Genomic DNA, 26,319 nt, shown 5'->3' on the forward strand with positions numbered 1-26,319 from the left:
AAGTCCGTGCTTATAGGAAGCCTCTTTTGGGTTATTTTAGTAACCTGGATAGAACAATTTGGATAACAAAGCTCAAATGAGGTAAGAAATAGAATAGTACAGTATGAACAGTTTGTATCTATTAAGATTTATATTTCACAGCAAAAAAACGAAGAAAAAAACGAACATGAAGAATGTACACGAATATTCGCCAGAATCGAACATAGGAACGGGCGAATATTCGTGGAATACGAAGATTTTTTTTCCGCACAAAGACGAACGCGAAGATATGGCCGGCGCCCGAGTCTAGTTTAAAGTAATCTGTGTCTTTCCCCAGAATGCAGATAGCAAATGATGTGCGCTACTCAGCTTGCATCCTTATTGTGGATGGGGGATTAGTGACTGGAGAACCTATATCTAACCCCAAGCAGTGATCTGGGACTTTTTCTCTTAGAAAAGCACCCATTACCCATTTGAGATGACAAGTGGCAGGGAACAGGTCAAGCCAGACCGTGCTGGACATGGGTGGGCCAAAAGGTTCCTAACCGTAGTCAAATTCTGTGTTTTTTTATTATAGAGTAAATATTATTGTTTTTATTATCAATATTTATATAGTGACATCAATTTATGCAGCACTTCTTACAGTGCATACATTCAAAGGCTCTGACTAAACTAGAACTGAGGAACTAAGACAAAGTTCTGCTCACAATCTGACAATATATGCAGATTTAATTGTGAAAAACAGAAAAAAATCCCTCCTTGAATACAGGTGACTTTATAATGTTACCACAATCAGTGACATAAGCTATTGTAGGGTTAGTTTGTGAAAAGTATCATGGTTAATCTTTTTATAAAGTTCCCAGGTATGCTTCTCCGCGTCTGGCCCGCTATCTGTACTGCATTAAATGTTCCTTTTGCCCTTCGCAGTTAGTATCATTAAGAACCACGGAACAGATACTATTGTTACGGACCATGAAGGTTTCGCAATTTGGCTAGTTCTTTTTGTTTTGTAACAACTTTATTGATTCGTCACATTGTAACAAGGATGCCGCAGCCGGAAGCTGTCATTGATTTCTCTTCCCGGCATCGGAACTTGTGTGTTACTCAGGAAAGATGGCCTCCGTGACTGTGCATAGTCCTTCGGTCGGTGGATTTGAGTTTGCGAACTGCAGGAGGTAAGGATAGAAAAAGAGTCAAAGTATGTAAGGGAGCCAATGTGGCAAATAGAAATTCGGAATGAGAAAAGGACCAGGCAAATAAAAGCACCGGAAGTTACCGATCGGGGGTAGTGTGACTAAGGGTTTTGAATGCGGCCGGTTCGCTGGTGTAATGGATAACAAAAGGGTAACTAAATGTGAAGAAAATAAAGAGGTGTGCCTAATATATAGGAAAACCTCACTAGTTGTATATCTAGGGAGAGATTATGCATGTTCAAAGGGGACTTCAATGTAAAATGTTACAGATATAAAATCTATTTTAGATTCCCAGTCTGTGATCTTCAGTCGGTTTGATGACACTATTCGTGTCAAAAAATAACTCCAAAATACTGATTATTATTAATCTTGTCAATAAGAAAAGAATACTATGTATGCTGTTTTGAAGTTATTGAAATGGTTGAAATATAAAGCTTTATAACACTGATATTAGATGACGGTCTCATCATTTTTAATTGTATACTTTTATATTTCATATGTAATAAGTGTCGAATGTCAATTTTCAACTTTAACATTTGTATTGCAGACACAATTATCAACTATATTACCTAAATGATTTGGCTAATCACCATGATCTTTCTTTTACTTTACAGGAATGCTGTATTGGAGAATGAATTTAGACAGAAAGGGCATAAGCTTCCTTCAGCCCGAAAAACGGGAACTACAATTGCTGGTGTTGTGTTTAAGGTATTTACAAATCTCATTGGCCTTAGCCCATGTGAATTTGTCAGTACATTCATAAAGAATCATGTTTAGATAACTGAGGCAAGGTGTGCATTTTTTCTTACAAGTGTGTGTATATATATATATGTATATATATATATATATATATATATATATATATATATGTGTGTGTGTGTTAGTAGTATAGAGTTACCTGAACCAGTGGGCTGTTTTTTCCACAATTCTGTCTGTTCTGTCATACAATGGTGACAGAACAGATGATTGTGTATATGCTCACAGTCCATCACATTCATAGTCTTTATTGTTATGCAGATTCTTGGCAAAAAGTACAAATTTCACTTGCTTATCTAGCACAATATATCAGTGAAAAGTTACACTAATTGAAGCAGGTGTTGCTATCCACTTATGTATTGGTGACATGTTTGTTTTAAGTTGGCCATCCAAATATTTAGTCTTTAGTGTCATACCTTACCTTACGAACTATGTAATGACAGTGTACATGGAAAATATTTTGTATTAAAGAGCACTCAGTAAAACCACTATTTTATGTATGTTATATATTGGATCGGTTTATTTCCCTTTGTAGGCTTATGTGACAGTGGGATCTATAAAGGGGGAGTTGACAGGAGATTTTAACTCCTTGAGTTCACTATATCTTTTGAAAGTTCTCTCCCAGTAAGCAGTTCATGCAGGAAGAACTTTACTGGGTCTGTGTAATATATAGTAAAATTAGGGAGATTAAATTAATCTTCATAATGTATAGAGAAGTGAAGGAGTTAAAATCACTTGCTGTGGCTGATTTTTCCCCCCTCTTTCATTCTGCTTCAGGATGGAATAATTCTTGGTGCAGATACCAGAGCAACTGAAGGAATGATTGTAGCTGACAAGAACTGTTCAAAGATCCACTACATATCTCCAAATATCTAGTAAGTACCTCACTACGTCTTGTTACCGTTTCAAAGAAATGCTTGTATTATTATGAAACAAAGTTCTTCCAGTCACCCTGTAAATAAGTTTACATATTTCTTATTACCATTAATCCTCTCTACAGTAGTCTAACTTTTTATATGTATTGCTCTCTTTTCCAGAGAAAGATAGAGAAATGTATATCTGTATCTGTGCTGTAAATTGGCAGGCTAGGTTTTATCAATTTTTGCTTTAGCAAGAAATTTGAAGATGAGGCGTCGATTGATACATTTCTTTTTTTATTACTTCTTAGTTGCTGTGGTGCTGGGACAGCAGCTGACACAGAAATGACAACCCAGATGATATCTTCAAACATTGAGCTGCATTCCCTGTCCACGGGACGTCTGCCTCGGGTCGCTACTGCCAACCGCATGCTGAAGCAAATGCTATTTAGGTAGGGCTCTTGGATATTGTACCCCTACAAAAGACACCTGTTGCATGAGATATATACACACTATGTATAATGTGTGCTTGTATAAGTAGGAAACGCTTCACGTTCCACTTGTAGTGTAATTATATGTAAATGTAGCCCAGCCATTACACTGTAGAACACATTGGATGCTACATGTTCAAAATAAAAAATCTCCATAAAGTCTACTTATTAACCCTATAATAAACCTTTGAGTGAGGTCAGAACCAGCTAATAAGATTTTACAGTGTTCTATAGATTAGTGGTGCATGATTTAATGGTAGACAGTCATGTCAGTCAGTTATTTAAACATCATAAAAGAGACACTCCTGCCCCACATTCATTCTACCGTGTTAAATACATCACAACATATATGTAATTTTATTCTTTACTCTGAAGATGATATAACATACACAACACAAGCTTTTTAAGAAGTTTTTCAGTATATATGGCAACAACCTCTAAGTGTTTGCTTTTGGTCACATGACAAATATTCCCAACAATAATCATGAATGAGGCAAAATTTTACATGATCATATAATTATTTATGGTAAGGCTTCGGGTATTTAGCAGAACTAGGAATTATCTTGTAATTGCATTTGGTTACAAAATTATTTAATTTAGCAGAATAGGGAAACATTGCCTATAAACAAAGCATTGTGCATTAAATAATAAAATACAAACAGGACACAAATTAGAATATCCCAGCTTGAGCACAAAAGTCTCTCTTAAAACATCATGAAATTACTTTTAGGGCACAGAAACAGAATTCCTGGTCTGTTTGTGGAGCTGAAAACCTAGAGTTTAGCACCACTTGAGTAGGGACTGAAAGTTCCCTTTCCACTTTCCTATTTCGACAGGATGTTTTCAATTGAATGAGCAGATAGATCGGTTACTAAGGAGGTGTATCTGTGTCTCCAGTTTGCACCAGTCTCTCATGCCCAAGTTCCGATTTCTAAATATTTCTGGCGCCTGTGATAAGTATGTTTTACAGATTTGCCAACCAGGGGAGTTAGTTTAGATATACAGCATTGGTTTTCACCCCTGACCCTTAAATATGGTACTCCATCATATTCACTGTTAATGCATATGGTAGTTTAGTGTCCTCTTTATTTTTTTCACCTTGCAAATGTATTCAGTGGTTCATTCAGCATTTCCCCTCATGCTTGCCAGTACATGCCTGAGGTATACTCACTGCCAGCCAGATCCAATGCTGGTGTTATAAGGAGTCTTAGGCACACTCTTCCCGCATGCATGCACAGAAAATGTTCCCATTGGTGTTACTGTTGCTGCTTTCATGCGAATAATTGATAACCCTGATGCTCCAATTTCTCCTAAAAGTAAGTGCATCTTTTTCATATATCTGGGCCGCTGGGAGGTCATCTCTGAAACACTGAGCTCTTTAACCTTGTTGATCCAGATCATTGCTGTCCCAGGTGCAAGTCAGATAGTCTTCAGAATTTTTGTAATTCCTGGCCTTCCAAATACACTCTTTGGAGTTGTATTCAGCTCTTCACATTTAAATATTGGTGGCCACCACATTACACTTATTTGTAACAGATGAAAAGGCTTACTTACTGACTCACTACAATTTTTTTTTTTTATTACCACGTTAAGATGGCTGGATAGAATAAACTCACTAGTGAGAAATGTTATGCTTTTTATCTTTGTGGTTTTTGTTTGTAAAGTTTACCTTTACAAGAATGTGGGAATATTTTCTGTGTTTTGATATTAAATTGCTCCTCTTTGCATTCATTTGTTTGACAAGGTTTCATGAGCTAGTGAAATGCTTTGAGTTTAATTCTGCTAGGAATTTGCTGAAGCTATAGACAGATGCTATACGTCACTGCAATAAAGCAAACAGAAATAAATAGATCATTTCAAGTTTTAAGGAAAGGAGTGATCGCAAATCACCTGTTAGATTTCTTTAATTAGGGATGCACCGATATATCGGTCCCCCAAAAAATGGCCGAAAATAATCGTCTGCAGGGGCTGGGCTGCTTACCTGCCTGTTGGTCGCACAGCGCGCGAGCAGCATCTCGGACCAGGAAAAGCAGGAACCCAGCGGATTCACGTGAATGCACATGACGTGACTCTGCTCCGTTCCTCCTTCCCTTGGGGGCGTGGCCAGAGAAGTTGTTCTAGAGGACGCAGCCGGGCCCCTGCAGTAGTCTGTGAGTGAGGGATCTGCAGTTCAGGTAAGGGGGTGGGGGAGATTGTATGTGTGATTAAGGGAATGAATGCGTATCTGTAAATGAATGAGTATATGAGTGTGAAGAACCATGTCTGATCTTCGCTGTTATTATATTTATTTGTACCCTGTTTGAATGTGGCTGCAGCTCCGGCCTTCAAAGAGACAATCCTGTAATTTGGCTGGGGCTCTTAATCAGCCAGCACAGCCCTGTCTGCCCAGACAGCACCCGCACACAGGTGGGGGAAACCCATTGTATCCCTTAATCTCCTCACCTGATACATCCCCTGTATACTGATGGGATTTGTGAGGGGATGTGGCTGATGGGTTTGGGGGTTCTGTGCACAGTAAATGGAGATTGTATATAAATTCTGTGTGTTTGTAATAAAAGAGAGTTCTGTTTTAACCTCAAAGCATGAGGTCCTGTCTCATGATTGAGGGAAGTGCTGGTCTGTGACTGCTTTCTTCGGACAGCCACAGCGTGTCCGCTTACTGGGAGAGGGAAGGAGCTGACGGGCAGATGTGTCTAGTCTGGGGCACAGGACGATATGTCACAATGAGTGTGTTAGGGGGGGGCGGCATGGCATAGGGAGCCTGTAATCACACTCCTATCATGCCCAGGTTCTAGCATGTGCTGGCTGCCTGGGCATGATAGGAGTGTGATTGCTGTTAGACATTATATATATATATATATATATATATATATATATATACCGTATTGGCTCGAATATAGGCCGCATTTTTTCCCGGGCAGGCAGCGGGGTTAGGATACAGATCCCCCGCAGCGGTGCATGGGACCTGTATCCTACTCTCGGATGTGCTCAGACAGCCTCCCCTGCCAGCACTTCCCACGGGGGGGAGTGCCGGCACGGGAGATTGTCCAAGCGCATTGCGCAGACGTTCACCGGCAGCGGCGATGCGCGTAGACAGCCTCCGCTGCCGGCACGTCTCCACGAAGTGCTTTAACAATCTCCCTTGCCGGGAACACAAGGGAATCCCGGCAAGGGAGATTTTTAAAGCACATCTTGCAGACGTGCCGGCAGCGGAGGTTGTTTCTGCTCGCATCGCCGCTGCCGGTGAACGTCTGCGTGAACAATCTTCCTTGCCGGTACTTCCCACGGCGGAAGTGCCGGCAACGGAAGTTGAATACGTGTTATGTGTAGATGTGCCCCGCAAGACCCCGTGGAGTCTGCACCGGTAAGTCGGGGGGGACAGAGTGGCAGCATATCTCGGGGGGGGTAGAGTGGCAGCATATCTCGGGGGGGGGGATAGAGTGGCAGCATATCTCGGGGGAGGGGTACATCTTCGGGACAGAGTGCCAGCATATCTCGGGGGGGGGGCGCGCGAAACTTTTATTAAAAAAAGCACCTAACTTTTAGGGTGCGGCCTATATGTGGGTGCGGCCTATATGCGGGTGCGGCCTATATCCGAGCCAATACGATATATACATATACATACATACATACATACATATATATATATATATATATATGAGAGAGATTTTTTTTTTTGGTGTTAACCATTTTTATTAAAAGTAACATCAAAATTGGACAAAAAAATGCAATAACAATAGGTATGCTTATCATGCCCAGGCATACCTAGATTCCAGCATGTACTGGCTGACTTTGCATGATAGGTTTGTGATTGCTGCTAACAATCATATAAGTAATATTGTTATTGAAATCGCACTTCTATCATTCCCAGGTTCTAGCATGTACTGGTTGCCTGGGCATGATAGCAGTGTGATTGCTGTTAACAATCATATATATTAATATTGTTATGGCATTTTTTGTCCCATTTTGGAGTGTTACTTTTAATAAAAGTGTGTTTTGGTTTTTTTTGTTTTTTTTTTAAGGGGGGGGTCATTTTCGGTCATGGCCAAGTGAATCCTGAATTTTCGGTGTCGGTCCAGAATTTTTATGTTGGTGCATTCATATTCTTTATATTTAATTCATAAAAGGTGGAGTGAAAGACTTCCACCCCATTTAAACCAATAACACCATTTTTGTCTTTTTAGCATGCTTTTGTATTACCGGTAATTCACAGCCTAATTATTGCTGTCATGTTAAAAGTAACCTCTACACCCACAGGTACCAAGGATATATCGGAGCTGCGCTGGTATTGGGAGGAGTGGACAGCACTGGACCCCATCTTTACAGCATATATCCCCATGGCTCTACTGACAAACTTCCCTATGTCACTATGGGTAAGTATGTCTCAAATGGCACCTCCATCGCAGTGTTTGTGTTTTATACAGCTCACAAAAATGAAGAAAATGACTATACATCAAAAGCATAAAAGATCTAGGTTGCCGATGTAATGCACTTTGTGGAACTTTCTAAATTACCGTGGGTTTACTGACTAACGACCAGAGATGAGAGTTGTGTGATGGAGACAGAGCTTTCATGCTAGACCCCAGGGACTTGATTGAATCTAGTTGCTGCCCTCAAGTCCTGGTGATTGACGGCACTACACTCAACTTTTTGCAGGAGCCTCTGAGTTATGAGTTATAAGTCAGAATCTGGCAACCAGGGTCCGCAGCAGTGGGCTTACCCGCTCAGGGCTGGAGATGAGAGCTTGATTATGGAGACAGCTTTTAAGTTAGACCCAAGGACTCATGGTCCAACCACAGCAGCACCACCTGCAACCATTAACGTTGCACTAGCAAGCCACTGTACCAGCCCAAACAAATATAGGCGGGAGTATTAAAAAATAAGTTAATGACCTGGGTGGTATTTCTAGTGGCATGCACACGGCTTCACACCTTCAAGATTGTCAGCAAAACGTTTTGGTAAGATTGTTCTCAATGCTTTTCTTGCAGTTGAAGCTCTGATGTTGATGTGTAGCCTATTATGTATACGTTTTCTGGCATCATGCGTCATTGTTTTACTCACCCGTTGTGCTTTATGTATGGTATTCAGAACCAATATAAGTTAATGTGAGTGAGTTAGCGGTTGGTTAGCCATTAAAATGCAGCTGTAGGAAAAGGGTGGTGATATTTCAAAGTGTGCTGTATCCCATTCAGCCTCTAGGTGGCAGCATTACACCACAAAGCTGGTGATTCCATCCTTGGCATCAAACCCTGTCCCCTTTCTAAGTGACCATCCGCAAATCCGACAAATCATTGTTTGAATAAATTGCCTGCTGAGACAATACATCTCTGTATATTCACACACTCTTCCCTGCTTCATTTTACGTTTAGCCCAAAATGTAACTAACAAAAATCACACCTTTTATGTTTTGTAATTTATATAACACCTTTTCATTTTTAGTAGAATTGATTTGTCATTATTATATCATATCTGTTAACAAGGCTGAATATGGCTTTACCTACTTTGAAAGTTGGTGATTTTAGCACTTCTGAGCATTTATTCAGATGGCTGATGCCTACATTACACATTCTTCCCATAGTAGACATAGACAGACTTTGCTCTGCATAAGACGTGTAAATGACAGATGCGTGAATACTCTAAGTCAAGGTGATTGCCTTTTCGTTGGCTATTTATCATCATTGAAATTGGACCAGATTGTTAATTTATGCATCTGTGGATACCTGCGTCTTCTGGCTGCTAAAATGGATCTTTGGTTCCTCCTTGAGCATAAAATCCAGTGCTGTATACAGTGATGCACTTTTAACTTATTTTGTTCAAATAAACCTAATTTATCTACTGACCTGGATGCTGTCACCAGTCATGTGATATTTTGTGTGACTTTTCCTGCTCAAACATGGCACGGAGCTGATAATTTGTGGCAATGCTAAAGCCTCTACAAGACTAAGTGATAGAGGCTGAGGTCGTTCCCCTTTAAGCTTGCTCCTAAATTGGCCGTACCGAACAGGACACATCACAAGCAGCTTTTTCTTTTTCTCCTAAAATTGTCATCTTGCACATTTTTCCTTTGTATTTCTAGTAGGAAAGATACGTTTAAAAGTAATATTTCTCTGTTTTGTTCCTGGTTAAATCAGATAGTGCTTGACTTATTTGCCTGCGTTTCATGTAAATTCCATCTTTTATTACGTTTTAAATTTTTGTGAAGTTATGTTGTGTTTCGAGTGACAACGTGTTGCCTGTGATACGGAATCATTTCACATATTTACCAACTGAAAATCATCCCGTTTTTTTCTAATTTCCTGTTTTGTTATTAAATGTAGTATATCAGCATTATATTGATGAAACATCTGCTTGGCCATATCTAAGTAAAATCCAATATGTATAAAGTCACCTGCATTGTGCGGTTGCTGGATTTCCTGAAATCTGTCATCTGCCAATCTTTGTGACTTACTCTGATTCTGAATAAATTAAGAATTAAATTCTTACCTTTATTAAATGGTTTTGCGAAAAGAGGTTAACACGGACTTATTTAGGAGGCAACCTTTTTTTAAGGCACCAGTGAAGGGGTAAATATGTAGCGGTCTACATGAGAAAGTTGGCACTGGTTGTCTATAACAAATAAATAATTTTTTGTCTTTAATAAAGCACAATTTAAGGAGGGAATGCTTGAATTTACACAATTGTTCATGTTCGAGGCCTCGTGATCATCGGAAGAATGACAGGTGGTGTCATTTGTCTATTAGGGATATACAATATTTGTAACACATTTTATTTAAACGGGTAATTAGGCTGCTTGTTAATAGCAGAAATGCTGTGTAAGGTTTTGGGAATGAGGTGATGGAAGGATGTAGCTAGCGGTCTATAAAATGCTGATAACTGCAAGGTGTCCTTTCTCATTAATGAGCTAGAACAGCTAATTAGTCTTCTGGAAGTTACTTTTTGCTCTCCCTGGTTCTCTGATCCTTTGAACGCCATTTTCTGATCAGTCTTAACGCCTTGAAAAAGTTTTGTACTCCTACGTGTATATACCGTTAGAAGGGTGCATGAAGATAGATTCTGCCGGTGTTTGTATCTTTTTTCTTTTTAGTGTCTCCCTGTATTCTTGTTAATGGGAAGCGGCAGGGACAAACACGCAGAAAAGAAGCGTTACCGGCATTCAATGGCAAATCTACAGACTTGGACTACTAACAAATGTGAGGCTCCGAAAACTCACCAGCTGGGATCAGTTGTAATCTCTCCCTGTAGCTTTTGACTTTGGAAGCAAAATTACTTAGTAGCAACCGTATTTAATTTACATTTTCTATTAACAAACTAACATCAATAAGCTACCACTCTTTCATTGTGTCATATATTCACTTGGACTGGACACCAAGTCTCGTGTGTGGTAATATATATATTATTTTTAATTGTTTTCTATAGCGCCATCAAATTCCGTAGCGCTGTACAATGGGTGGACAGGACATAACAAGTAGTATATAACTTACAGAGACAACAGGTGAAGAGGGCCCTGCTCAAACGAGCTTACAATCTAGAGGATATATATATTCTATATCCTTACCTAGTCCTGATTTGACACTGATACATAATAAATAATGTAGTAGTGTTATGTTTGTGGCATTGGTATTAACATCAATTTCTTCACTTATTCAGTACAGCAAAAAATTACTGTCTATGAAGGAAACATTTTAGGACAAAATTGCTATAACGAGTTCATACACTGAAAGACTGAAGGAAGAACTGCTGCAAAGTAATCGCTTACCAAACAGATCTAAGGCGTAGCGTAAAGACGGCGCTTATTGCTTACGATGTACAGACAGGTGGCACTGCTGCTCCATTTTTTCCATCCTCTGTTATAGGTCGAAAGAAAAACGGACCATAGGAAATATTTTATTCAATTTTAAGGGCCTACAGCAGCTCGTACTCCTTAATGCAGCAATCGCTTGACACTGACATGTAAATTTAAAGAGACAGTAACTTCCTAATTGCTGCTGTATGATTATTTGATTTTTGTAAACGGCATAACACAGATCTGTCTTCGCTACTCAATCATTTTCTGCATCGCTATAGTGTGCACGACGGTCACATTCACATATGATCTTCAAGCCCCCAACCAAATTGAGTCGCCTTTAGATCATTGTTTTATACCTTGCTGTGCTGAAAGGCACATCACCATGAATGCATGTGTGTCTTCATGTTAAATAATATGATATACACACATAAACGTATACACTCGGACAGAAGCCCTTAAATGCACAAATGAATGATAATGGAATACTTAAATTGCCACTTTAGAGCTTCATGTGTCCCCAGCATTCGTTAACCATGAATCAATGTGTTTGAGACACGCCAGCAATCACATGCACTATGGCTCGCAGAGAGTTTCAGGGGATCTAACAAAATATCTCATTGATTTCAGCGAGAGCTCTTTCCTCCACTACTTAAAACAGCCAAAAGTTGCATGAAAAAACCGGACCACATAGGTGTTTTTTTTTTTTTTTTTACTCTACAGGTACATAATGCATGTTTAGGTACTTAGAATACTTTATTCGCTGGTGCCACTCTATGGGACGTTAGACTGTTCCGGAGGTGTAGTAATGTTTTATGTAAATGTTACACAGGATGATCTTGTATTTTTTTGTGACAGTGTACCCTGGCTATCGTTAGTCCTTTTTTGTAGCCATTTGGTAGTCTTGCTTTTAGTTTTAACTACTGCCTCCAAACCCAAGACGCATCACGAGTCCCTCAACAATGGTGCTGCAGGACCAAAACAAAAATATTAAGCAAGTGGATTGCTGCGGAGAACATACATTTTCTAAATACTTTGAAGTCATCGCGATGATTGATGGTTTTGTTTTCTGAATTTAAAAGGATCCCCTTCTCCGCAGATTCACCCAGAAAATGAGCGGTGAGCGAGCAGGTTTCACGAAAACAGTTTTGTACGTTATTATGAAATAATAACTGACACCGGAGTCCATTTGCTGATGGAAAGCTTTGTTATTTCTCACAAGGGGGTTTAAGATACTCCATGCTTACTCAGGAGTGAAGGAATCAAATTAAACTGTTTGTGCTGACAAAGGAGAAATTTGGATTTCAGCAAACGATGCAGGATTGCGTGATCGCTTTGCCTGTCTGTTAAGGCCGGCCAGCGAGGCCTTCTAATGAAATGCATGCATACAATTAAAGCCACTTGAAGCGCACCGCTCCGTAAGATGTGCTCCATCGGTCTCTAGTGGCCGCAGTCTGTCCCCGGACACGGCTTCCGTTCCGTATTCATAAATCAGCTCTTCACTCGTTGGCAATGTGAGTCCCACAGAGTAGGCAGGAGCGCCAGAGACAAGGCCACGCAGCCAAGAACAGGAGTGAAAAATGATCCCGATTCATGGGGCTCTTGGATTTACTGCTGGAAGAAGCGGGGAATTGAATAGTAATGAGTGTGTGTGAATAAGCACCTTGTCACTAGATCTGACACTGACAGATGAGAAGGTTCAGAGATGGTGCCTCCACCCTGCGCTGTGGCTGAGAGGTCTTGCTTTCTGGGGAGGTGCCGACATAGTCAGTTTAGACAATGAAGCGGATATAATTTCCCTTTATCTTCGCAATATGAACTATGTAGTCTTGTGATGACTTATTCTGCTTTGAGACCAAAGTGACCCTTGCAAAACCTACTTGTAAACAAATATACAATCAGTGGCGCAGAATGAAATAAAACGTAAAATAGTGCAGTACACGCCTCAAATATGAATTCTCTGTAATGCTTTCATAAACGCGATGTGATGGTGGAGCCTTTCAAACAGACAGGGTCAAATCTAAGCAAAAGTCTTTAGAAATATATAAAACAAAAGTGCACGTATAGCGCAGGATGAAGTAGACATGGAAAGTCCCCGCGTTACTGGAGTCGCTCATAACATGGTATTGTACCCCTCGATAAATGAGAAGTTGATGGTGATATCCAAAGTAATGGAATCCAGCACACAGCAACAGAGCAGATACAAGAACGGATGAGTATATTTACAGCCACGCAAAACGTTTCTCTGGATGAGGTCATGGCTTCGTCAGAATTAAATAGGCAACTTACTACAACCAATTAGTAAGTAGATCGATTTCTAATGATCAGTATGTGGATGAATGTATTGTACCTGATGATAACGGGTGTTTCAGAGGCGGTGAGGAGCGTGCAAATGCTAGTAAATTCACATTACACACGGATTACTGATGTAAACCACAGTCTTGTTTTCAAACATTGATTCATGTAAACGCTTGTCCATTCTGATGATGCTTTTTTGTAACTAAATTGTGGCTGCTTTACATTGTGGACTGTTACCAGGATACATTTTGTCATGCATTTAGTTTGTCTATGCTTTAAGAGTAAAGGTTACGTGCGGCATTGGTTTATTAAGGGGACGCTCCGGCCATCGCATGCGCTTTAATGACCAATGACGTGTCCCTGCATGTTATATTCCTACCGCCAGCCAGCTCGGAGAATGGCTCTATTTAGACTCCTGTATAAAGATCTCTCTTTTCTTTCATTGGAAGCAAGAATGTTTCTACCTTGGGGGGGGGGGTGGATGATGACAGAGCTGCAGCTTCTACCTAAAGCAGATTATAATATATATATATATATCTATATATATATACACCCCCCCCTTAAGAATGCTCATAACATATTCTATTACACATTCACATACACGGTTCTTTATTTTCGCTGAATTATCAATGTGATATTGAAGCCATCCATATTGAGTATCTTCAAGTGTAGTGTTGGGCTTTTGTAATGTATAATTAAATTGTCAAATTGAAATAATTAAAACAATTTGCAAATGTTTAGCGAATAAACGCCAGTGTCATGCTATTTCACTGTTTGTCCCTGTTCTACAAGAATGTCATTTGTTTGCTTTAGGACCTTCTTACCAGGCATTGCTATAGGCAAATGTTAAGAGTACCAACAGGGGGAGTGCTGTATTTGATAGGAAAATAACATGTTATCTGTGTAGTTAACCAGCACCGCTTGCTGTAAACTCGGCAAACTAGGAAAACCTTGCATCTCGTCCGTTGGGCTGTCCGTGCAAAGTCTTCCTTCCAGACTAGTCTCTAATAATCTGTGATTAGCTGAGGTCAGTTTAGGTGCATATTGCTAGAAATTATTGCAAATCCTAATCCTGCATCTTGTACCATGTTGTGATTGTGTCAGAAGCTTGTCTGTGTATTGCTCGCCTCGGCTGTTATTTGTTCTGTAGGTCTAAATTCTGCTGGGCCAACGTTTCAAATCCCCCAAAGTCTCCTCGCTCAGTTCTAAATAAATAACCGCGCTCTATAATAGACTCTCATTGCCCACTGCTTGTAAGGCAAGCGATTGCCTGGTACCCAGCTAAAACCTGCTCCGGCTTTAGCGGTGATGTACGAGCCTCTGTAAGGGTAATGATCCTAAACCACAGCGATATTCTCTAGCAGCGGCATCTGTCATATTCATTGGGATTACCACGCTCATTGATTTGTGTCTGTAAATCCGCAGTCCCTACCCTTTAAATTTGATCTCTAATTGGGGCTCCTTAAATGGTTGAAACCAGGCTAGTCTGTATATCCCCGCAGCACTGTCACAGGCAGCGCCTCTCCTCCCATTATACATTCTGCAGATTTGATGGAATCAGCAGGACTCCTCATTTGAAACTGTTTAATCGCCTCTTCTATCCTCGCGTTAAACCATTGAGGTGGTCAAGCGCTGCACACAAATCATCTTAAATGGAAAATATAGCTCTCTCTGTGACCCAGCTAAATAGATAGTGCTATGCAAAACAAGTTAAAAAGTAATAAATGCCAAAGGGATATTTTAATTGGAATAAAAAATTAGACGCAACTTTATTTTCTCGCCAATACAGCTGCATTCCAACACATTGTCAAGGGTGTCTAAAGATGAGTTTTATTGTTTTTGGTTTTTTTTCCTTTTGTTGCTAAAGGAAAGCTAAAAACATTTGATGATGCTGAATCGCTTTTTTTGCTCAAAACATTAAGTGTATTTATTTAGTTTTAAGCAGTATATGCCATGAAAGTGTACAGCAAACGTGTGTATGTAATATATGTATGCGTGTCTATATGTATATATTTATTTATATATATATGACATATTTCTTAAGAAGACTTAGTTTTATTTTATAGAAAGTGATAAAACGAAGTATAAATTAATGTTTGGTTAATACTTGGCAAAGATGACTCCTGGTGTAAAGCCTGCCTACCCATTTACATTAAACTGACAGAAAGCTAAAGAACTAGTGATGGAGCAATATTTCTCTTTCAAATACTAGAACCCTGTTACAATATTTTCTTCGGAGCTGCATTAACACTGAAGCGAGATGCTGCCTACACCTAACATATCTTCTTACATCTGCCAACTCTCTCTCACGCGGTCGCCCGCTGTATCCGTATAGTCGATCAGCACGGCTGTTAAAATGAGAAGCAGGTGACGCTTTGAAACTTTCCTTTCCTGTTGAAGTTGCGTCTCCTACCGCCTCAAAAGCTTTTGTACAGAACATTTTTTGTGCCAGAAGGGAAGGATTTGTAGACTGTCCACAGACTGAAGGAATGCAAACCGAGCTTCAGCACATTTCATTCTGTTGTCTTGTGCTTTGAATCTCCAAGTTGTCCACCATTTATATTTCTGTAATATCATCATTATTATTATTACATTGATAGAGCACTCGGGAATAACTTTAAGCAAGCGTACGAACCGGTGAATGGCACGCTTCATAATTTAACATTAATTTGTGGAAACGTGGCGCCTTGTGGTTGCACCATATTGTAACTAAATGCAGAGTATCGCACGCATTGGGATGTATTCCAAAGGACAGCCATTGACATCCGAGATGGTATATTCATGGGGAAGAGGCTAACAAGCTGATGTGGAAACAATACTATGAGCTCAGAGATTTCGGTGCAGGTGCTAATAAATCGTATTAAATCGTCATTTTTAGCAATATGTTTGACAGTGTTGAGAAATTTATAAATTGCTATTGAAGCAATTAACTAAGTGTACTTGTTTATATGCCTGGTAAATTAACACACGTATAAGAGTATTTTTTGAGATGGTCTATCTTTTTCTGTACAGAAAAGGTTGTGGGGGAGTTTAATCTGCCCTGTATAACCTTACAGATCAACAAAAATGCATTTATTTTGGGAAATTTTTCATATTGGGTTAGTTTGTAATTCTGTTGCGGTGAAATATTAATAGAACAGAAAGGAGTTTGTGTGCAAATTAAATCATAATTTTTTCATTTTTTTCAGGCTCTGGGTCTCTAGCAGCAATGGCTGTATTTGAGGAGCGTTATAAACCAGATATGGAGGTATGTTTATTTTATGTATTTATTTTTACCTGTTTATCCTCTTATCCTGTCTATCACGTCACTGAAATAAGAAAGTGAAAATAATAGCCAACATTTTGCAACCCAGACATCAAAGATGTCTTACTGAAGCACTTTAATTTACCTTATGAAACAAACACAAATAGATTTGCTGGAGATGAGGTTAGGAAGCCAGAGTAAGAATGTTTTTTTTCTGTTTAATTGCATTCTTGTACTTCCATTCTGAGCATGATTAAGAATGAATGTTTAAATTGCTCATTTATTAGGAAATCTGCGCAGTAAGTGAAATCACATTAATGTGCGTGGTTTCCTTTAAAGAATGAGATATTTAGGGCAAAAAGTAAAACTTATATGCGTAACATTTCTAGTTGGTGAGATTACCAAAGGAACCTGTTCAATAAAGCAGCCCGGAGCTTGAAGTGGCATTGTGTATCTGCCTCGCGAAAGATCCCGTCTTCTATTGACTACATAAATTAGCAGTATCGTGAGCAATGGTTACTGCTCGGTTAAGTTGCATTATTAAAACAAGCTGTCGCACGTACCACTTCCAGTCAATACAAGTCAATATCCCAAGGCCTCCTCTGTGAGGCTTTCAGTGGTCTGGTCAGTCATGGTCAGTTCAATGCATTTTTTTGAGGTTTCTGGGAGTTCTCCAGTGCTTACCTTCTATAACGAAATTGGCTGTGCTTCCAATTGGCCCCTTGAATAAATCACCATAAGGGCTATCTTACGGCTTTTTTGCAAAAACAAGATTTAGCTTGGAAAATCCATGGCATGACGGAGTTCACAATCCTAAAAATAACATTATTCTGCAATTTGCTTGCAAATGATTTGCAACAAATGACCTTAAAAATGCTAACATAACTACAGGATGATGAGTACAAATTATAGCCGCCCTACCTCTTGAAGAGGATGAATGCAAGCCAAAGCCGAGCCGCCTCAAAACCTTCCTAACGTATCGCAATTTTTATCCATTTTAGTAGGTTTTCTAATATGTCCATTTCAAATTCCATACAGACCAAATAGTGTCGTCATTTTCAAAAAGAATTTGTATTGGAGTAATATAACTTTTCAGCTGTGGTGCCAAGGGTAGCCAACATTGTGTCATTACGTTATTGAAGCGCATCCTTGCGCCATATGTAATTTCCTTTGAGTTGAGCCTCCTTCCAATGCAGTTTCCATTTCTTATTTCCCCCGCAATAACACTTTTATCGTGTGATAAAACAATGCTCGACTCCAGTAAGCACTGATTAAATAACACTGTTGAGAACACCTTGCTGTATTGTTCTATATATGTGAGAAATTGTGCTATACGCTCCATTAGGAATCCATACATGTGCTGTGGCATTGTGGGAGATCAGCAGCGTGGTTCCTAAAAGACAAAACACATGCAGTCATTCTAGTTAAAGAAAACCTGTACCTCCTATTTACATTAAAACAAAAGAATCACACAGCTATACGTTTAAAGCAAGAAAATCCGCTTCTTCGTGTCCTGTTCCAATTAATTGGCAAAAGAAGCCCGTCATACCAACTGGCGTTAAGCAAAAGCTTTTGATACTCTAATTGAAACATACAATAGGAAGACTTTGATATAAAAAAAATGTAATGGAAATAGATGTTCCTTTATGATGTAGCCTTTCTGTTCTTCTTGGAGACCTTTTTGCCCAAGAGTTTCTCATCTATTCCCATTTTTGTTCTTTTTAAATACATAGCGAGGTTTAAGTGACACAGAGCACTTTTTTTCTGTTAAAAAGAGGGAATATTCCTCTGTAATCGTATTTGCGTTGTGTCCTGGAAGCCGTTTTAATATTACGTGCTTTGTGCTGGATTTTTGTCTTGGTGTCGCGGCCTCCCTGTTACAAAGTATGTCGTCTTCGCTTTCCAGTCAGCTGTCCAAAGAAAGAAGGGCCGTGTCCTAAAACACAGAACACAAAACTCAGAACGGCACCCAAAATATTCCCGTCATATGTCAGCACCAGCTAGAATATCAATTAGAACCAGCTTAATTAAACAATGCTCTTTGACAGCCATGGAAAATTGATTGAGACTAATAAAATGTGCAATGAAAATGATTTATGCCCGTCTGATCCTTATGCTGGTTACACGTGAATATAATTGAATCATTTGCCATGTTTGCTTGCCGAACGGATATATAAAGAAAGCTGATTCTGTTTACGAAGGATAACTTGTAACTGGTTTGATATCCTCCATGAAGGGCAAAGTGATATCTTCCCAGACAGAGACTGTCTTATTTGCATTTAGTTGTTATGCGGGATGCGCCGAAAAAGACCCATTGTTGTGCGTCGCCAGCGAGCAAGAGAATAAAGCCCCTTGAAGATTATGGCTCATTAAAATGGGGAGAAGATTAATATTTTTTCTGTCAAGATCAATACAGCGTCTCCTGCACTAATTGTCAGAAAAGCTCGCAGAGGCTACTGAAGGATGGCAGTGTGTGTGCGGAGAGCAGATCACAGGGACAGTATTCAAAGGATGGCTGTCCTACACCCTCTGGTATCGACTTGCAAATTAGCAGCTGGATTCTAATTAAACAATCTTAATGAAGGGAGCATTAGAATACTGCCAATTCTTTTTTTAAACCCCTTTTGTGCACCCCCTCCAATATAAATGATGATGATGCTGTCCATACAGTACATACATTCTGTAGGCATATACCACAGCCTATTTCCGCTTATCCAGGTAGAAGTTCATTATAGTCTTCTGCCTGTTTCTAAGTAAGACCATTGCCTGCATACGCGCTGTAACGCTGCCGTCTGTCAGTACCTTCAGCCCATTGCATCTAAAGTACGTGGGATTTACTGCCGCTACCTCCGATTGGTTTCGACTTGCGAAGGAAGGCAGCCTGCTTTTGGTGGAGACAGATAGGATGAGAGCGAAGTGTAAGGGGCTTCTAAAGAATTTCTCCATTCATTTGCAGGTGAAAAATGTTAATTTAAAAGGAAGCTTGGCTACCATATGCATTAAAATGCATATCATGGCTAGGATGTTCCTTTAATAGATGAATGGCATAAGTCTCAGTTATGTGCTGGGTTCACTCTTATCTAATCTTAAACTTTGGTTCAGGATTTGATAACTTCCAGGCCCCAAAAATCTGCAACAATGCAGAAAATGAGAAAATATTAACTGCACATACTGATTATTGGTGAAAATAGCCGTTTTGTCATAGCACTTGGGTCTTGGTGGTGATGATCCAGTAAAATGTGGTGGGATGAAACATTTCATCTTGCTGCATTGTCTATGCCTCAACTCGGGCACAAATCTGTATGAAGGCTTGGCCTTTGTAATCGATAATGTAATGCAAACATTTTCATTTCCCAGCTCAGTTTATGGAATTACCCCTTTACTTATGAAATTGCCCTGTGTGACTCGTAATTATTGAAAAATACAGCCACCATCTTCCTTCTGCTTGTACGCTTTGCTCACTTCTCCCTCTATTGCTCCATCGGCTCTCCTCATTCATTCTGTCTTGCGTCGGCTCAGCGAAAGCTGCCAAAAGCAGAGAAGATGAAATCTGGGGTGGCAGCTGCTGTGCCCTACAGTTAGACGGCAAGACTTTGAAGATGTTGCAACTTAAAGGGGCTGAGGGGCTTCAGGCTTAGCCAGTTTTCGGCAGGTTGCAAGAGCTTTGGCTTCGTGCCTTTTGAAGATGAGCTACTAAAGCTCCTGCCACTGCCTCGGGCACGCTAACACCAGCAGGATGCATCTTTATATCTATTTTTTTTTTTTCATTTTAGATTTTGTAGCTTAGCACATCTCATATGTAAGTAGCACATAGTTTATCAATGCCAGCTTTGACACTCCATTCTCCGGATAGGCCCTACCCAGCAGCGGGTGTTACAGTGATAGATGGTGAAGTGCAAGTGCTACTTCCCCAGACTGATTTATGGAGTCATATTTTGCGTGGACGCAAGCGGCAGCCTCTGGAGAAACACTTATGGATTGCCAGAGACTGGAGCTGCTTCCCTTCTGAAGTCGTTTAGAAGCGGTGATACCGTACACCTGACATTCTCCGCTGAGCAGGGTTCATTTGTCATGCGGGCAGCTATAGATCCGACCCGACCAAAGACTCCCAGCCTGGCCTGTTCACATCTTCATATTGACTCGGAGTTGGAGGAGTGTGTTATTGTCAGCAGAGAAGCTGCTGGTTATCTGTTCATCTACACTTTTCATTAACACTAATGTCATAATGGCTTTTTTTTTGCTATACCAACATTCCCCCCGTTCTTAAGAGGAGGGGATGTATAGAATCTCATTATCAGTGCAGTGGGCTCTTGAATAGAGTAGCAATACTGTGGATGGTTTAGTACATTTTTTTTAAAGAAGAACATGTATTTATAAAATCTATATGTTTGTGTTGCAAGAGTACAGTATATATTGCCCATAAAGCTAGTGTAGTGGATGAAATGGTGACAGACAAAATAATATGACTATTACATTGGTGAATTGTAGAATTGTAGGAGTGTTCTGTTGCAGACTTTAGTGTCTATCACGCATCTTGGATTAAAACGTGGTAGCTGAGGTTATACCCAAATCCCAGGATTGGCAATATTTGGCTCCCTGGCGAGCATACAGCTGCATCTATAAGTGATCGGCTGAGGACCCGTCTCTCAGAGCAAAAGAAAAGAATTTTGCAGAATGAAAAGCCGAGCAGATCTTATATGCTTTTCCTTTCTAGGTTAAGTGAGGCTGCATCTTTTTCTTACATTTTTTTTTCCAGCAGGTTATTTGGCATAAATGAATTTTTAATGTCTTTGCCACTAACCTGAATTTACATTCTTTTACCCAGAAAGATAAACTGCTGATTAATTCAGTATAGAGCTCAATTACAAAGTGAGCTCCTCTCTGCGGGGATCTGCCACCCTGCAGAAAACAGATGCTGAATTTATACACCAGCATCTTCTTGAGCTCTCTGAAATATTAACGTGTTTTATTACACATGTGAGGTATAATCAGAGAAGGGGGATGTCTGCGGGCTGACGCGTGGACTAAGCTATTCCCAGCCTGTTTGTGCACAAAGATCTAACTACAAATCACAGGCAATTCGACTTCATTGAATTTACAATAGAACTTTTCCTGCCATAGGATGCCACAAGACTTTGCACAGAAGTATTTCCACCGGCCAAAACGTAATTGCATAATTTCTGGTATCTAGACGTTTTTTGCGAGTTGCATTCCTGGTGCATTTTTTTCTTGCAGCTGAATTTAGCTGGACGGGTTAGGGTGCCGGCGCATGGAGATATGAGGGCTATCTGCACAAGTGTAGACTTTTGCTGGAGAAATGAATTTAGCAACATCTCTTACTTTAACCCTTCTAGTAATTTTTCCGTGTAGCACTTGCAGTGACGGGTTCCATGCAACACTAATGATGCATACATGGGAATGTATGTATTGTGGTATATGACAGGTTAGGCACGGATTGCTCAGTATTTACGTATCTCTAACTCATCAATAATTTTAAATGTGTAATCAGCTTTGTTTGTTTTGCTTCATTCATGCATGCATTCACGCACGCGCACATACAGCTATGTATAAACCTTTTGTGCATAACGGTTTTTTTTGTGCAAGTCCTGTGAACTTTTTTTATGCCTCACCAAGCCGCAGCCTTTTAAAGATGATCTGATTTTCTTATAGCACAGAAGTTACATTTATTTGCAATTTGTTACAAGCTTTCTGGCTACATTGGGGTTAATCCTGGATTAAAAGCATACCCATGTGTAATATTTCTAAAATAAATGTGTTGTGGACGGCTTATTAAAGAGCTTTTCAATTGCACCCTTTCCTGCCTGCTGCAGAATCGGAACTATGGCAGCTCCGCTTTCTGAAGCGAATGCAAAAGGCCCATTGCAGCAATCCATCAGCGTCTGATCCCGTACAAAAGCACCGAAACGACAGCGAGCTTAAAGTTAAGATTTAATACAGCCCCCGTCTGCCATCAAGCAGGCCTCGACAGTTTAAAGCTCATTCCCTAAATCTCTGCAGACTTTATGGCTAGCCGAGGGCCCATATAAAGTTTAATAGCATTACAGCACATAAATCATCTTTTAAAGATGCGGCTAGCAGCTCGGATATTAAATGTGGACAATTGTGTGTGTTAATAAATAATTTATCAAACACCGTTTCGGATTGCCTATCTAGGCCGACTTGTTTATTTTTGCCCTTACTGGCTTATTCCTTAGACGCTTCTTGAGAGAACCATTACCCCTCACTTTAATGAACTCCGGGGCCGTTCAGGCCACCACAAGCCTCCTGGCGCAGCTGTGGTGACCGATCTGGACCTCTCTCCTGCCTTCCTCAAGTGCTGGCCATTTGTCATCTGCTGGTAAATGGCTGTGCACATTGGCGCCCAGGGACGCATTTTGTGATACAGTGATGGAAGCAAACAGATAGCTCTATAAAGAGCTGCTTGTCACAGCTGACTGGTCCTACCGTACATCACTCTTATTGTAATCTCATTTAAGAAGCAGCACAGGCCCCAGGGTAACATATTCGCAGGTACTTTGGACTTTGCAGCTGTAAACTACTCAGACCCAGTTATTTGTGCCAAACTTTCTCCCCTTTAATTACACGCATGGTGTCTGCCATTGGAAGGCAAGTAATAGCTGTGTTCTGGGAGGTGATTATAGAGATGTGGGCACTTTGCACCGAGCATTATAACGAGGGAAACTGGAACAAGAAATCCACTTCCATGTTAAAATTAAAGGCAAGCAAATGTATTCCAGATGTTATATCAGCACCTGGTGTCATCACACAACAGGGAACTGTTTGCCAGATGCAAACCTTTGTCACTGCACATTAAATACATGCACACACACACACACACACACACACTCTGAATGTTGTCATACTGTATGATGCACTACGGCACTATACATTTCGGTTCACTTTTTTTGCCCATGTATTCATGTCCAGTGCGTAGCACCCACTTTATACAACAGTATGTATATTGGAAAAATGAGGTGTGTATATATATATATATATATATATATATATATATATATATATACTGAATATATTGTATACAGACAGTTCAAAAGTTTGGGGTCAATTAAACGTTTGCTTGTTTTTGGAAGAAAAGCTAAATCTGTCTCTTGAAGTGACATGAAATGGATGTAGACATTGTTAATGTTGTAAATGACTGTTGTAGCTGGAAACAGATGATTTTCATGTAATATCTTAATAGCTGTACTGAGACCCTTTTATCACTCCTGTCACTCCTGTGTTCCAGTGGCATGTTTTCCCTAATCCAAGTTTAAGGTTAAAAGGGTAATTGATCATTAAACAACTCTTTTGCAATGATGTTAGATGCAATACTAAAAATGCTGGCTCACTAAGCAATTAGCCTCATAAGGTGCTCAGACCCCAAAGTTAACATAGAATCAACTATCACTGGACCGTCGGCTCTCTTTGCAGAAATGAGGCACAATCCATATTATTTGGGCTACTGCAAAGAGTGCTGACTTTCCAATGGTAGTTGATGTGATTATGTTACACATCTAGTCCTTGTGTCCTTGTTTTCCCTTGAAAACAGCTATGTGACCCAAAACACAATAGATTGTGTATGTATATGTGTGTCTGTCTGTGTGTGTGTCCACTATATGTAACATCATTACACCAACAGGGACTTTGTATGAAGTTGGTCCCCCCTTTGCAGCTTCCACTCTCTTAAAGTAAGGCTTGTGGAGAGTTTCTGTAGGAAATTTTGTCCATTCATCCAGTAGAACATTTGTGAGGTCAGATATTGATGTTGGAAAAGAAGGTCTGGCTCGCAATCTCCGTTTCAGTTCATCCCAAAGCTGTTCGATAGGGGATGAGGTCAAGGCGTAGCATTGTCTGAAATGCTTTGATATGTCTCTGTAACAGAGTGGACCTTGTTGGATGGAAACCAACCAAATATATATTTTCTGCAGACTTTTATTTTTAATTGTATGGTGTTCCCAACTCTTCTTAGCATACAAAGTATGCATCACTATTACATTCACAGTGACATAAAATATACAGGTCAAACATATAACAAAACCTCACCTCCACTTAAGGGCAAAATAAAAGGCTTCCCAACAACATAAACCCAGGCTGCTTAGTGTTGTCACAGCCTCCATGAGATCCACAAATGAAAGAATGGAAAAAAAATGCTGTTCAAGTGAAGACGTGTTTGTTTTAAACCCCAGTAACTGCTACAGCAGCAGATACCAATCAACTAGATTGGAGTACTGGGTTTAGGCACACCATCACAGTCCACTTTAGCATACCAAGAGATTTTGGACAATGCTATGCTTACAACTTTGTGGGAAAAGGGAGGCCGTTTTCTATTCTGGCATGAATCTGCCCCAGTGCACAAAGCAAGGTCCATAAAGACATGGTTGGATGAGTTTGGTCCTACATAGACCTTAACCCCATCCAACACCTTTGGGATGAACTGGAACGGAGATTACGAGCCAGGCCTTCTCGTCAAACGTTAGTGCCTGATCAGAGGAGTGGAAGCTGTTATAGGTGCAAAAGGGGGGACCAGCTACATATTTAATGGCTATGTATTTAGAATGTGAAGTCATGTTGGTGTAATGGTAAGGTATCCCAATACTTTTGTTCATATAGTGTGTGTGTGTGTGTGTATCACTTTGTTAATATATTGGATTATGGTGAATCTGTCATTTGAATATGGTTTATCCAGTGCTACCTATGCTATTATTAGAACTGAAACTTACTGTTGTTGCCCTTTCATGAACCTGGAACACTCTCATGCAAATTCCTCTGCCAACTATCTCTAGTGAATAAACCCCAATTAAACAAAATCTGATTTGCTCTTCGATACCCAGCATGTAATAGTGTATTTGTATAAAGTACCTGTGAGGTTTTCTCGTGATAGTAAAAAGTATGATGGATTTGTACCTGCAGGAGGAAGAAGCCAAAAAGCTTGTGAGAGACGCCATTGCTTCTGGAATCTTTAATGATTTGGGTTCTGGTAGCAACATTGACCTCTGTGTCATAACTAAGAACAAGTTGGATTATATCCGTCCCCATGATGTCGCCAACAAGAAGGGTGTGAGGTGAGTCCATTCAACCAATATTTCTGTAGTAGCATAAGACAGGTGTGTGTGTGTGCAGTTGTCTATATACACTCTGAGAAAAGGGCATATAGCAAGTCAACCCTGTGCTGACTAGTCATTTATAGTAGATCCATCACTCACACTAATCAAAATGGAACAGATATTAATGTACATGGAAAAACTAAGGCCTAACCAACATAAAGTAGCTTGATTATTTCTTAGTTTATGCCTTTCTTATGTGTTTCACTTAAAACCGAAACACCCATCAATGCCAGTAACACAATCCATCCGGTAAAAATGAATCTACTGTGTGGAACAGGAGAATACTTCAAGGTGAAAGGAGGTAACCATTGTGAAAACTATATTGGGTTTCCTTTAATGGTGATAAAGAAATTGTATGTCTATGGTACAATTTGAATTTTACTAAAATGCATAATTTTAATGCATATTGTGAATAAATATTTACATATGTGTACAAGATGATTTGTCTGTCTGTTAAAAGAACTCTCCTCATTATATTTTATAGGACAGGAAATTACAAGTATAAGAAAGGAACAACAGGGGTCCTGTCTGAAAAGGTTACCCATTTTAACATGGATTTGATTGAGGAAAGTGTGCAGACAATGGATATTTCTTAA

General features: G+C 39.8%; 1 protein-coding gene across 1 annotated transcript; it reads left to right on the top strand.

Moving 5' to 3' along the window:
* Nucleotides 1-1,092: 1,092 nt before the first annotated feature.
* On the top strand, nucleotides 1,093-26,319 carry LOC149287603 (proteasome subunit beta type-7-like). The gene is made up of 8 exons (XM_089492663.1): nucleotides 1,093-1,154; nucleotides 1,787-1,880; nucleotides 2,706-2,803; nucleotides 3,097-3,237; nucleotides 7,534-7,649; nucleotides 16,546-16,604; nucleotides 25,530-25,681; nucleotides 26,208-26,319. Exons 1-8 carry the CDS (start codon nucleotides 1,093-1,095, stop codon nucleotides 26,317-26,319), a joined length of 834 nt encoding a protein of 277 aa, XP_089348789.1.

This window comes from Sceloporus occidentalis, unplaced genomic scaffold (genome assembly GCF_023333645.1).
Source record: "Sceloporus occidentalis isolate IW3139 unplaced genomic scaffold, rSceOcc1.0.p SCAF_58, whole genome shotgun sequence".
NCBI lineage: Eukaryota > Metazoa > Chordata > Lepidosauria > Squamata > Phrynosomatidae > Sceloporus > Sceloporus occidentalis.